This window comes from Manis pentadactyla, chromosome 15 (assembly GCF_030020395.1).
Source record: "Manis pentadactyla isolate mManPen7 chromosome 15, mManPen7.hap1, whole genome shotgun sequence".
NCBI classification, from domain to species: Eukaryota; Metazoa; Chordata; class Mammalia; order Pholidota; family Manidae; genus Manis; species Manis pentadactyla.
The window spans coordinates 56,344,147-56,358,402 of NC_080033.1; the positions used below are offsets into that span (position 1 = coordinate 56,344,147).

The 14,256-nt window shown below is 38.6% G+C and overlaps 1 protein-coding gene across 7 annotated transcripts in view; it reads left to right on the forward strand.

Moving 5' to 3' along the window:
- The window catches only part of TANGO6 (transport and golgi organization 6 homolog), a 233,101-nt gene that overhangs the window by 835 nt on the left and 218,010 nt on the right, over window positions 1-14,256 (forward strand). For all 7 annotated transcript variants that reach the window (XR_005027224.2, XR_008994011.1, XR_008994010.1 and 4 more), the window contains exons 2-4: window positions 7,703-8,343; window positions 10,283-10,399; window positions 11,991-12,132. Coding sequence is in view for 3 of the 7 variants with exons in the window: in XM_057492814.1 (XP_057348797.1) it covers window positions 7,703-8,343; window positions 10,283-10,399; window positions 11,991-12,132 (900 nt within the window). In the remaining 4 variants the exon portion in view is untranslated. The remainder of the gene's footprint in view (window positions 1-7,702; window positions 8,344-10,282; window positions 10,400-11,990; window positions 12,133-14,256) is intronic.

The window sequence follows — 14,256 nt, forward strand, 5'->3', positions numbered from 1 at the left end:
AGACCCAGAACCAAGGTTTACCGAAGTCCCTTCTCAGTATGGTGGCTCTGATGTTACCCGAAGCTTTGAGAAAGGACACAATTGAAATAGGACCGTGTGTCATAAATTGGACTGTATATTTTGGAGGAAGGAATTTGTAGGGCGAGCAAAGGTACCTGAAGGGCTGTGAGGTGCGGTTCCAAGTTTTGAGATACATCCCCAAATTACAAAAACTCCTGCAAACATTATACGGTACCTGAGGGAAGTGAAATCAGTAATAATAATAATTGAGTGCCTACTAAGTATCAGTCCCTATAGTATGCTGTTGATGTGTACATACCACTTAACCCTCACAGCAATCCCAATTGATAGGTGTTACTTGTATTCCGTTTGCCAGAAGAAGGAACCAGGACTCAGGAACATTGGAAATTGTTCATTGTGAGTCTATTAGCTGGTAGAGCTAGGATTTGAACTTGGGCACCTTCCACTATAGTATGATAACTGTACTCCTCCCCAGTGAAGAAAAATAAACTGCAAAATACCATTTTAACTTGCTAATCAAGAGGTCACTTGTCTAGCAACTGCAACTATTTAAAACAACTGAGAACAAGGTAAAAAAAACAAAAAGTCTGGAAGTAATCATGTATCAAAGCACATAGACATAAAGCACTTTTATAGAAGACCCTCCCTATAGCTCTAAGAGTATGTGGTGGAGTTACATGCATGTACTATTTAACTTACAAGAATTCAATTCAGTTTATTCATTCCTATTTGAAAAAGTAGTGTAAGTACTGTGATAAAATAATATCATTTGCACATATAGTCTATTATATATTGTATGCATGTGCCTTCTGTTTGATCATATCTGAGGGGCATTAAAAAACACCTGAGCACGAGTACTGAGCTGTCACTGGTGGACAAAGGTGTTCAGGAGACAGGGTGAAAGTATTGGTTAAAATTACATCTCACTGGATTAAACATTTTTGATTTCTCTTTAAGTTGACTACCTTCGAGGTAATTACTGAGAATCAACTTTGTATAGTATTCTGTCCTCAATGCTACAAAGATACATCACAACTTGGGCTCTCAAGCATCTTGTCTGGGGAGATGGTATTATACATATACTCAGTATGGCAAGAGAACCCTAGTGGCGAGTGAATAGTACAGTTAGTAGTTGGGTATAGGAATTGTACAGGGGTGTGGTGGCTGTGGAAGGCTGCAAGAGGAAGATGTCTAGGTGGGACTTACATAAACGAACAAGATACCAACAGTTTTTCACTGTTGAGCCTTCAAAGTTCTGCTACATTAAGCATTTTCTCTTCCCTTGCCTTCCATTTCTATTCTCAGTCCTAGGGCAAATACAAATAGTATCTACACTTCCATTGTTAGAAATTGTGTTCAGCAGAATTTGAAAAGGGTTTGTCAATTTAGTGAAGTTCTGTTAGTACAAAATGGAGGACATCTCAGCAACAGTTTTCTAAAAAATAACTTCTGTACTAAATATAGACTCACTCAACTCTTTCATTAACTTTGAATTAATGGGGGGTGTGGGAGAGCTGGAAATTCTGATAATTTGTAAATAATGAAGCTGTATCACATTTATTCTTGCATGCCATATTGCTTTGAACTTTGAATTTCATAAAATGTACCATACACATTGTGAAGTCTGCTTTTAAATGTCACAAAGCATAGATATTTAAATTGGTGATTAGGAAGAATAAATCATGCTGTTCATGAGGGCAGCATTCCTGAAGTGTGATAGGGATGGATGGGTTTAGGTGGTAATAGAGAAATATTTTGAGGCTGAATAGTGGAGTGGAGTGATCGAGAGCCTGGGCTCTGTCCAGACTGCCCTGAGTTGAATATGCCCTGGGGCAAACAGCTTACCCATAGCCTTCTCATTTGGGAAGAAGAATGTTACAATACCTAACAGAGTTGTGAGGTTAACTTAAATACTTAATGCACTTAGAACAATGTATTAGCTACAGGTAATATGTTTTAAAACATGATTTAATTTGAAGAAGTAATTAAATGAATAAAGCAAATGAAAATACAGTTAGTACTCAGATAAATGGCAAAAATTGTGGAAAGAACTATGTGAGTGAAATTTGGAAAGTATCGTTTTAAGGCAGCAGATCTAAAACTGGCCTTAGCACTCTTTTCACTCAAAAATTGAGAACTTAAATGAGTTTTTCTATGGGTTACACATATCAGTATTTGTTATATTAGAAATTAAGACCTTAAAGAGAAATCTTTTAAATTTATTTAAAAATAACAATAACAAACCCATTTTGCATAATGACATTTTTAATGAGAAATATATTTTGAAAAAGAACTTATCAGGAAGAGTGGCATTGTACATTTTTGCAAATTATCCTGTCTGGCTTGTTAGAAGGCAGCTGGATTTTCATATTTGCTTTTCCCTACAATCTGTCATGATAGGTTGTTTTGATTGTAGTAGATGCAGGAAATTTAGACTCTCATAGATACGTAGTTGGAAAAGGGAGGAGGATTCAATCACCTTTTCAGGTAGTTGTGTATATTCTTTTATAATATACTCAAACGCAATAATAGGTAATTTCTTAAAGGTTGATTGCAGTATGGAATCTGAACTGATGCACTTTTCATACTTGGTATACTTATGAGATAATGAGGGCATAAAAGGCAAATGTCTTAGTATTAGTACAGAAATAGTTTTGGCTCTATAGACTCCCTGGGAATCTGGAACCCCCTTAAAACCTGAGTCCCATATACCAGACTTTTGAAAACTGCTTTAAAGGGATGCCTTTGTTTTCGAGTAGATTTTATTTTTATCACCAGTAGAGGGCAGAGAAGACTGCTTTATTAAGGGGCTCTTGAAAAACCAGCTAATAGCTTTTGTTTTAAATCACTTTCTTTGTGTCTCACGTTTGGGATCAAAACTCTTATAAAGGCACAGGAAGTCACTTGGACGTTGTTTAGTTATTCTAAGGGTTAGTGGCAACAATCTGTGAAAGCCCTCATTTCCTTTTTCAGGTGTATATTAACCAAAAGGACGAGATATTCATGCCAGTGGGTCGGAACACTTGCACTAGAGAAGTTCTGGAAAATTCTTAGTTTTCTGCTTCTCATTATTTTTAAAGAACAGTGTTATTGTTCCTTTTTCTTTTTATAGATGTGGTTAATATTCCTTATAGTAAAGCTTAAAAATAGATACAAAAACTGAAAGAAGAAAATTAAAAATGACCTCAATAACCACTACCCAGAGATTGCATTTGGGGGAAAAAAAATTTTTTTTTTTTGCATCAAACACTGAAATGTCTTTATTATGATGAGTGCTGTTTTTCCTAAAAATTAAATATTTACAGATAACTTTGGAAGATATATAATTATAATTAGATACTATTCTTTTTTTGACACCAGTTAACTCATATAGGACATACATTGTTTTATAACCTTAAAATAACTTTATTTAGTATAGAAACAATACATATTTACTGTAGAAACAAATTTATAATTTAACAAAAATATACTCCACCCATAACCCTACCACCCAGAGATCATCACAGTTTAATACTTTCAAGTATAAATTTTGAGACCTTTTTCTGTGTGTGTGTATATATGTACATATATATATTTTAATATAGTTAAGTTCATACTGTACCTTTATTGATGAAGTTTCAGAATAATTAATCAGTGTCTTAATCTCCAAAAGGTAGCCAATGAAATGATTTTTTGGTTTATTATGGACTAACATTTTTTTGGATATGATATGTTTCAATTATTGTACTCATTATTCTTGATATAAAATTGTCCCACTTGTGGCCTGTGGGAGCCATCGTGAGTTGATCTTGGCTCTTTGACGTGATCCTTGGAGTCTGATATTTAATAGCTTCCTTGCTTTCAGTCATGACAAGATGTCCCAGACTCATCTTACACATTTCTCGTTCCATTGTTTTTTTTTAAAGTGTAATTTTTTCTTTATTTGCTTGTTTTAAAATACTAATCATTCAATTTTGAATAGGTATTATATCTACATGGTTCAAAAATATTAAAATATAAAAAGATACTCGATGAAGTCTCTCCTATCCCCATCCCCAGTCACTCAATTCTCCCACATTGGGTAAACGCTATTGTTTGTTTCCAGTGTACCCTACCAGAAATTTGTTTGTTTCTTGTTTTTAAATTAAAGTATCATTGATATACAATCTTAATGAAGGTTTCACATGAACAACATTGTGGTTTCAGCACTGACCCATATTATCAAGTCCTCATCCCCTACCCCTGCCCATTGCAGCCGCTCTCTATCAGTGTAGTGAGATGCTATAGAGTCATTACTTGTCTTCTCTGTGCTGTACTGCCTTCCCCATAACCCACCTATATTGTGATTGCTAATTATACTGCCCCTTAATCCCCTTCTTCCTCCCCACCCACCCTCCCCAACTCCTCCCCTTTGGTAAATGCTAGTCCCTTCTTGGAGTCTGTGAGTATGCTGCTCTTTTGTTCTTTCAGTTGTGCTTTGTTGTTATGCTCCACAAATGAGTGAAATCATTTGGTATTTGTCTTTCTCCACCTGGCTTATTTCGCTGAGCATAATACCCTCCAGGTGCATCCATGTGGTTGCAAATGTTAGGATATGTTTTCTTTTTATGGCTGAATAATATTCCACTGTGTATATGTACCACACCTTCTTTATCCATTCATGTACTAATGGACACTTAGGTTGCTTCCATTTCTTGGCTATTGTAAATAGTGCCGTGATAAATATAGGGGTGCATATGTCTTTTTGAATCTGAGAATTTTCTTTAGGTAAATTCCTAGGAGTAGAATTCCTGGATTAAATGGTATTTCTATTTTGAGTTTTTTGAGGAACCTCCCTATTGCTTTCCACAATGGTTGAACTAGTTTACATTCCCACCAGCAGTGTAGGAGGGTTCCCCTTTCTCCACAACCTCGCCAGCATTTGTTGTTCCTTGTCTTTTGGATGTTGACCATCCTAACTGGTATGAGGTGATAGCTCATTGTAGTTTTAATTTGCATTTTCCTGATAATTAACGAGGTGGAGCATCTTTTCATGTGTCTGTTGGCCATCTGGATTTCTTCTTTGGAAAAGTGTCTGTTCAGATCCTCTGCCCATTTTTTAATCAGTTTATTTGTTTTTTGGGTGTTGAGGCATGTGAGCTCTTCATAAATTTTGGATATTAACTCCTTGCTGAGTAAGTTGTTTATGAATATATTCTCCTATACTGTAGGATGCCTTTTTGTTCTTAAATCTTTTGTTAATACAGGAAGTGCTGCAATGAATAGCTTGGGTGTATGTCATTTTTCATTTTTGCCTGTGTATCTGTCTGGAGGATAGATTCCTAGAAGTGGAGTTGCTGGGTCAAAGGTTAAGTGCCTATGTAATTTTGCTAGATATTGCAGAATTTCTGTCCTTAGGAATGTACCACTTTAGTTCATACCAGCAATGTACGACAGTGTGTGTTTCTTCAAAACCTTGCCACATAATGTGTTATAAAACTTCTGGGTTTTAGCCAGTTGATAAATGGGAAGTGATATTTCAGTATAGTTTTACTTTTCTCTTACGAGCATTGTTGATCATATTTTCATGCTTCAGATCCATTTGCATTTCCTTTTCTGTTCGTATCTTTTGCTCATGTAGTGCTTCATACTGTTGGTTCACTTTAGAATATTCTTAAAGAATATGTCCTTACAGCCACATAATTTAGTGGCTGTAAATACTCCATAATTCATTCATTCAACAACTGCTTATTTTGAACAGCTGCTGTGTGTCAGACAGGACTTGTTCCAGGAGGGAGAATACAGCAATGAATAAAACAGAGCAACATCCCTCTCCTTACGGGGCTTTTATTGTAATTGGTGGAGAGATAAGAGTAGTAAAATAAATAATATGCATACATGTAATATGTTAGATACAGGTAGACTATAATTTACTTGTCTAATTCCTTGTTATTGAAAATGTTTTTCTAATTTTTTACTATTATAAAATAGTACACTGTTGAATACTTTTAGTTATTATTAAATACATTTTGACCCTTTTTAACTTGTTTCTTAGTAGCTAATTAACTTTAGTTTTGAATCTGTTACTGCTTGTATTCATTTGTATTTTCAACATTTTATTATTGTTTTATGACTGTAACCCCCCTTATTGCATTATGTTTTCAGTAGATGTCCAGGAATTACAATATACATCCTTAATTCTTCACAATCTGTTTAGAATTAATATTGGACTACTTCACATAACATGTAAGAACCTTGCAACTGTAAGGGTCCTTTTACAGCCCTCCTCCCATTTAAGCTTTATGCAGTAGTTTTAATGTTTATTATATCTACATAAATTATATATCTCATCATATGATTTTATAACATTGCTTTAGATAGTTATATATATATATATATATATATATATATTCAAGTAAATTAAGAGGAAAAAATTAGTATTTTATATTTACCCTTCCTGATGTTCTTCATTCTTTCCTAAAGATCCAAATTGCCAGCTGCTATTATTTCCCTTCAACTTGAAGAACTTCCTTTAGCATTGCTGGCAGTCAATTATCTTCATTTTCATCTATCTGAAAATGTCTTCACTTAATTTTCATTCTTGAAGGTTATTTTTACTGAATATAGAATGCTGAGTTGGCAGGCTTATTATTTTTTTTCTGTCAGTACTTTAAAGATGTTTTTGTGCTGCTTTTGGCATTCATTGTGATGGTAGGCCCACAGTCATTCATAGAATCAGCCCCTTCCTTATATGTAATGTGTCATATTTTTCTGGCTGCTTTCAAGATTTTCTCTTTATCTCTGGTTTTTAACAATTTACTATATGATACATATGATTTCCTTTTTACTTTTCCTGATACTTAGAGGTTAGACATGGCTGGAGATATAAAATTGAGAGTTGTTAGCTTATAGATGTTTCTTTAAAGACATAGGCCTAGATAAGTTCATCGAGGAAGAGAATGCACCGTTCAGGACAAGCCCTGGAGAATTGAGATATCTGGTAGAGGAAAAGGAGGCAGTAGAGGAGACAATACAGGGATGGCCCTTTGCGGTAGGAGGAAAACCATGAAAGAGTATAGTGTTCAGGAAGCCAGGAGAAGACAGTGTTTCAAGGAGGGCATCATGAACGGTGTCTACTGCGGTGAATATAGAAGAGCTACTTCACCAGTAGAGGGCAGAAAAGACCACTTTTCAAAAGGTTGGGAAATTTAAGAACAGATATTTGGGGGGAGGAGGTTATTAAATTAGTCCCTTTGAACCCTATGTCTGTATTTTGTGATCTACCTGACTAGAATATAAGTTCCTTGAGGGAAGGGACTTTGTTTTGTTCAGTGCTTCATCCTTAGTATCTAGAACAGTTTGAGTGAATCTTCAGTGGTACATGTTCATCTTCTTACTTTTCTGTTCTGGCTATAATTTAAACCCAGTAAGATGACTAAGACATGGTCTCTACCCTCAGAACATGTGGGGAATAGAAGCAAACTAGATGAAGTATGACGTGTTAGGCACACTATTCCAACTACATCCAAAGTGCTATGGGAAGGCAGGAAACGTGGTCTCGAATTCTTTGTAGGCTGTGGTGGTACACCTGGGGAAGCCTTTCTGGAGATAATGGCATCTGAGCCAGGCCTGAGAAGGTGAGCAAGAGTGGGCAAGGTGTTTCACAAAGAGAGAAGCACGATTTGTTTTCCATGTATGTAATCTCCTTTTCTTTCTTCAAAAGGATCAGGCTTAAGTTCACTACAGATGACAAAATGTGATGTCCTGCTGGCTACTTTAAAATCGAACCTGTCCGCTTTGGAGGATGAATTGCTGAAGGATCCTCACTGGAATGAATTGAAACTCCTGAGGGATGAAATTGCTAATAAGGCAGAATGGCCACTAAACTCTGTGGATGTCACCTGGAGTTTTACCTCTCAAACCTTACTGTTGCTGTTGTGCTTGAAGGAAACCATGATCTACCTTGCGGCTGATTTCAGTCCAGGTAAACCCAACCCGAGGACTCCAGAAGCTGCCCCTGCCCTGAGCCCAGATACACTTAGTGTCGCACAGCAGAAGACTGTCCAGTCAGCTTTGCAGTTTGTGGTTACCTTGGGTATCTGCCCCTATCTCATGCCTGGTGTTGGAGTCCCTCTGAGATGCAGGACTGAGTTTGGTGCTGGTGTTCAGGATGTGGTACGTCTTGATGCTGCCCCAGATGCAGCCCAGAGACTTTACACCAGCTGCAGGGTCCTCCTGAATATTGCACAGCATGCATCTCTGGGGAGCTTGATTTTCTGCCGCCATTTGGGGGATATTGCAGCAGGTCTGTGCCAGCTGGGATTCTGCCCAACTAAGAGGAAATCACTAAAACCTGAGGGAGAGGTAAATATACATTTTGTGTCTTTGTGTATGTCTGTGTGACCATGCATATGTATTTGTATGTGGGTGTTATAAAAGAAAACTCTTAGTTCTTTGGAAAAGGGCTGATGTGAAGATCTAGAATTCCTCTTTAATGCCGAAGCATATCTTGTATATCTTGTGGATAAATAAGTCTTCTTAGGGAGGTAGAGCTTTTGTTTATTAGTTGTTAGTCCCTTGCATGCCTGGAGAGTCCGTTTCATCTGTTTCTTCTTGTCATTTTGTGGAACAGCTATTGCAGGCTTTTTCTTTGAGTTTCTGTTTCCTCTTCTGTAAAATGTCTGTAATAATAACTGCTTGGAAGGTGGTTGTAAGGATTAAGGATACTGTGTGGAAAGTACCTAGCCAAGCCCCCAGGAGTGCTCACCAAAAAGTAATGACTATTAATATTAATATTGAACTATTCATAACTCCCTCACTAAGTTCTTGGGAGGATTGGATGAAATAAAGTATGTAAAGCCCTGTGTACGTGAATAGCTCAGTCGGTGTTCATTGGTATTATTAGTTGTTAGGGGCATGTGCCTACTTTTTGCTGACAGTCAGTAAGGATTTGAGTACCTGGACTATAAAAGGTGCTGTGGAGGTTACGTAAGTGTCTGACATGGTCCTTTCCCCAAACAGTTCACACTCTAATTTGGGAGACAAGACTCTCAACTATAACATGGCAGGGATCTACACTCCCCTCATAAGAGGACCACCAGCGTCAGCACAGGAACCTAGCCAGGAGAGTTGTTAAGACAAATGTATTGAGGGTCATATGCATAGTAGTTCCTTAGACATTGCAGCCAGATCTCATAAAGCCTACCAACCTCATTTCTCTTCTATGTCACTCTCCAACTTGTTCTTTTTCTGTTCCCTTTTCTTGCATATGTTCACAAACATTTGCCTAAAAGCCACCATTATCCTAGTAGTGACATGAAATCATGATTGTCTCCAGTGCCTTTATGTAATGTGGAGCGGAGCCCTGTGCTACAGGGTATGAGTCTTGTCAGTTCTACCAGTGCCTACTGCCTGCTGTTCCTGAGACAAGGGGATCTGGACTGACAGGCAGATACTATTACTGGGCCAAGCAGTGCCTCAGGGGTCTAAGGCAGGAGAGAAAAGGGAAACACAGAAAGGACCACGGAGGAAAGCAGGAGAAAAAATGGACAGAAGGGGAGCATAATGGGCGGACTTACGAAGCTGGGCAAGTCCCAGGAATAGCTGCTACTTTGAGCCGCGCCTGTACTCAGCTTGCCAAAGGGTTTGGGGGCAGGACCCTGACTGTACTGAGTTATCAAAGGGGGACAGTACTGCTGAGGTTCAAGAGGCCCAATCAATAGCACCCCTCTTTGCTGCCCAAGTTCTGCTTGAATTAAAAGATAGCTAACAAGTAAGAGATAAAAAGTCAAAATGTTACCTCCATTACTCAGAAGTACAGAGTTGGAGCATATAGCTTATAGATGGAGACAAATGGGCTTCCTACCACTGCATTCAAAAATTAGACTCTCTTACGACTCACCCAGTTTTAGGAGTGCTGGAAAACTGCAGTGCCTTCTGCCCCATGGCACGGGATATGCCTCTGTAGAATCCATAGCAAGGATGAGCAGAACGCAATGTGCACTTGCTCCCAAGACAGAAGGGCTGAGCTGTGCATACCAGAACTCACCAATAAGTGGCTTTATTTCACACCGACTAATAAGATAAGTCAATAAGATCTGCCCAGAAGTGAGTGAGGGGATGGAGAGAGGGCCTGGAGCGTTTCGGTGTTAGAGCTTCCTCCAAGTGGAAGGAAATCAAGAGGGGGAAGAAGCTGCCCTTCCTCTCCTCACACAAGTACCTTTGTACAGTGTTGTAAAACATTACCTTCTCTCCTGCCTGCCTGGTTGGTTTTCTGCTGACGCCAAGTACATGTTTCTTGTAGGTATTAACTGAAGAGGAAAGAGCCCTATCTAGGGAGGCCTTGAGAGACATCCTGGATCAAGTGTATCAGCCATTAGCAGTCCGAGAATTACTTATCCTCCAGGGAGGACCAGCCCAGGTATTCAGGCCTGGGGACTCTTGCGGGAGAATCACTAATGGGATGTGTGGTGTGCTGTCTTTTGGGAAATGGGATAATCTAGTTGAGTCTTATTTTATCCTTTAGATTACTAAGTAGTATTTGAAAACTAAGTTACACTGACTCTTAGGATAATTTAAAAGGATTTTTCTTACAATGGAAGAATATGGAAGAAATGGAAGAATATGCCAAGAATATGGCAGTTTTATTGAAAATATATTTTGTTTATTCTGAAACTGGATCTTTTTTTTTAAACTTGTTTTAAAATTTGTCTGACATTATATTCTTTTTGGGAGAACTATTTGAATATCGTATTCTTTGGAGTATTTGAAGTCAAGAAATTAAAATCAGAGCTATTATTGGAACTGTGTTTAGCTCCTTTGTCTGAAAAACATAATAGTATATATTCAAGTAGGCAGAAGATAGTCCCTTTTTTCCTTAAAAATAATTATTTTTCTGAAATTTTTTACTTTGATAATATAGATGTAATTACCTATTTGCTTTTAGTACCTAAATTTTAGTTACGAATCTGGATGAGTAGGGTAATGGGTCCAAGAAATTGGCTCTAGGTCAGGAACAAGGACCAGCTAAAGCTGGGTACAAAGATACCTCCTAGTTGGAGTCATTTTCAACTCATCTCTAGGATGTTACTGTAGCCTCCCATTGACCCCTCTGGCTTCTCTGAATGAGCCCATCGTTTGGCCAGATTAAACGAAATACATTGTAAGAGTGTGGTGCAAAGCAGAAGCTCTGAAGTTAGGCACAGGATTCAACCCCAACATGTAGCTGTATGAGTTAGTACATGTTTCCATTCCTCAGTTTCCTTACCCATAAAATGGGCATAATAACAGTACCTTCCTTGTAAGTCTCTCTTGAGATTGTGGGCGGTACTTAGCACAGGGCCTGGAATATCATAGCCCTCTCAATAAATGGTCATTATTCGTCTTTCTTAAAGAGAGAGGATAGGCAAATTCAGATTAAATACCTCTTCCACTAATTTTTATGCTCACATATTTAAACACAGTGATTGATAGCAACATAGTGCACATTCTGGGCCCCAAATAAGGGACTGCAAGTCTGTTTTGTTCATGGTGGCTCTACAGAGCTCTCCAAAAGGAGCCCTTGAAGAAATCCAAGTCTTTGTTGAAACTGCTGTGTTCCAGGAATCAGAGTAGCTATGATCATCGAAGTGGGACTAGGCCGCCCTTTCTCTGTTGTGAACTGTCCTCTTAGTGATGAGTAGTGTTCATAGGAATCTTCTTTGGAAGCTAGATTTGATTGGAAAGACTGCATTCAGATAATAGCACATTAACTTTGTATTCCCCAAATCTGTATTTTATTCACTGATGTGTTTTCTATTTCTGGGTTTGAAATTTCACTTGATATTTCACTTAAAATTGATGCTGAAGAAGATTTTGTAAGAGAGTCTTTTTTTGGAAAAAAATGTTGCTCTTCTGAAGTCTGTTTAGCATACTATTAATAGTCATTATAACTCAGTATATATATGTTTTTAATAACTTATACATAGCTATTTCACTGACATTCAATTCATGGCTTTCCCTTCCTTTTTCAGTCTTGCACAGAGGCGAAGACACAAGTGAGGTGCCGGGCCCCAGCCTGGCTTCGGCGTCTATGTGGGCAGCTGCTCTCCGAAAGGTTGATGAGACCCAGCGGTGTTCAGGCGGTAGTCCGGGGCATTTTGGAAGGAGCAGGTGGTAAGAAATAAAATGTTTCTGTTACTTTGATACCCAGTTTCCTTCTTTTTCCTAAACATTCATGATCAACTGTTCACATTGTCAAATAATATTGTCAGCTGTTTCAAATAGTTTGTAATATCTGTGAAAACATTGCACAGAATGTTTAAGCAAAAGCCTAAAGAAAATGAAATTCTCTGTGGAAAAGAGCTTTGTACCAGGTGCTGAGAGCATATCACCTCAGGATTAAAATATAAAATGGTTCTCTTGAAGCTGGAGACACCTTAGAGATACACATTTTGGGATGAAATTTTTACATTCATTTCCCAAATCCTCAAATTCTGGAAGTCCTCACTAATAGAAATAAGTTAATTATGCTAAGCATAGTAGTAGTTTTTAATTTATACTTACTGGTTTTTTGAACAACATTATACATGCACATAGTTTGAAGAGTCAAATAGATCTATAATGCCTATAGGGAAAAGAAGCAGTCCTTGGCACCTCTCCACCCTATTTCTCTCCCTGAAGCAACTGCTTTGAACGCCTTTTGCAGGTTTCTTCGTATTTACCTCTGTATTTCTGACTATAATGCACATACAGCACCTTCTTTACTTTTCAGTTTCAGGCATCATCTGTCAGCATTTCACCACGTGCAGAGGAGGGTTTTGTTCTCTTTCAGAACCCTACTGTCATTCCCCGAAGCATACTTCCCATCTCCTCAGTCACCGTATCTTTATTTTGGCCGGATCAATATTCAGAGTTGATATTCTTCTATGTAATTATTATTTACAGCTGACCCATGTAGTACACCATGACCCATTTCTTTTTTACATGACTCTTGTACTTCTTGGAGCTAATAATGGTCTTTTTTGTTTATCTGCTTAGTTTCTTATGTCCTTATCTCTAGCCTGTTCTCAAATTCTACCCCAGTTGTGTAGGTCTCCTTTTACCAAGTTCACATACACGAGATGTTCCTTCAGTTTCATCGTCCTGGAGGCAAGTCTCTGTCTTCTCTGATCTGGATGAGTTGCCTTCACGCAGCTGTCATGCTGGGGCTCCTTCACCCTTGCCTTTCTTTCGTGTTCAGTCCCTTATCTCCTCTGTCCCATGCACATTACTGTCCATGCTGCTGTAACAAATTACCACAAACTGAGTGGCTTTTTGGTAGAAATAACATTTAAACTGAGCCCTGAAAGCTGAGTAGTTGAAGAGTGAGAGAAGACCGTTAGAAGCGGAGAGAATAACGTGTATGAAGGAACTGACATAGGGAAGAGCAGTGAGGGCAGAGAGTGGTGTGAAGTGAGGGACATGGGTGGGCAGCGGCCACGTCACGGAGGCCTGGGGAATTTCAGACTTTATTCTGAGGGCAGAAAGAAACCATGGGAAGGTTTTAAGAAGGTTTTAAGAGGCGCGATCAAATCTACATTTTAGAAGTATCTATCTAGATGTATTGTGAAGAATGGGTTGGGTGAGAGCAGAAATGGAGGCTGGTTAAATAAATTATGGGCCATTAATGTGATAAAATGCTGTGTACCCATGAAAAAAGAAGGAGGCAGCTCTAAATGAAATGACTGTATGAAATGAAATCATTCAATATGGGCTCACCTTGCTTGCCTTCTCTCAGAGTTTGGTGTCCTGGGCCACCTGGTTTTCATTGTCTGAAAATGATTGTTTATATATTTTGTCCAGTTTTCTTACTTGATGCCTTATGTATTAGGAGGACTTCCCATGCTCACAAGTGGGAACAGAAACTATTCCCAGCCTTGTGTGAACTCTGGATTGTTTCCGTTGCTCCTTTCTTGTGGTTCTTGCGCCAGCCTGTTTTCCCCGCACACGCATGCACGCTCCACCGCAGACTTGAGAGAGGACTCTGCAGTTCTCTGGAGTTCTCTCTTTGTGTAGCTTCCTCCTCTCTCGTGTTCTGCCCTGAAGATTCTAGCTGCCTTTGCCTCCCTGAACTCTGAGCCATGTTTCTTTAACTCAGAAAGACACCAGGCCAAAGGTTTGGTCTCTCCTTTGCTGTGGCCCTAAACCTCTAGGTAGGCTAGGGAATTCATGGGGCTGCCCTTGTTGCTTTCTTCTCTCGGGGATCAGTGTCCTGAGCTGCCTGTTGTCTAGTGTCTGAAAAATTATTGTTTAGGTATT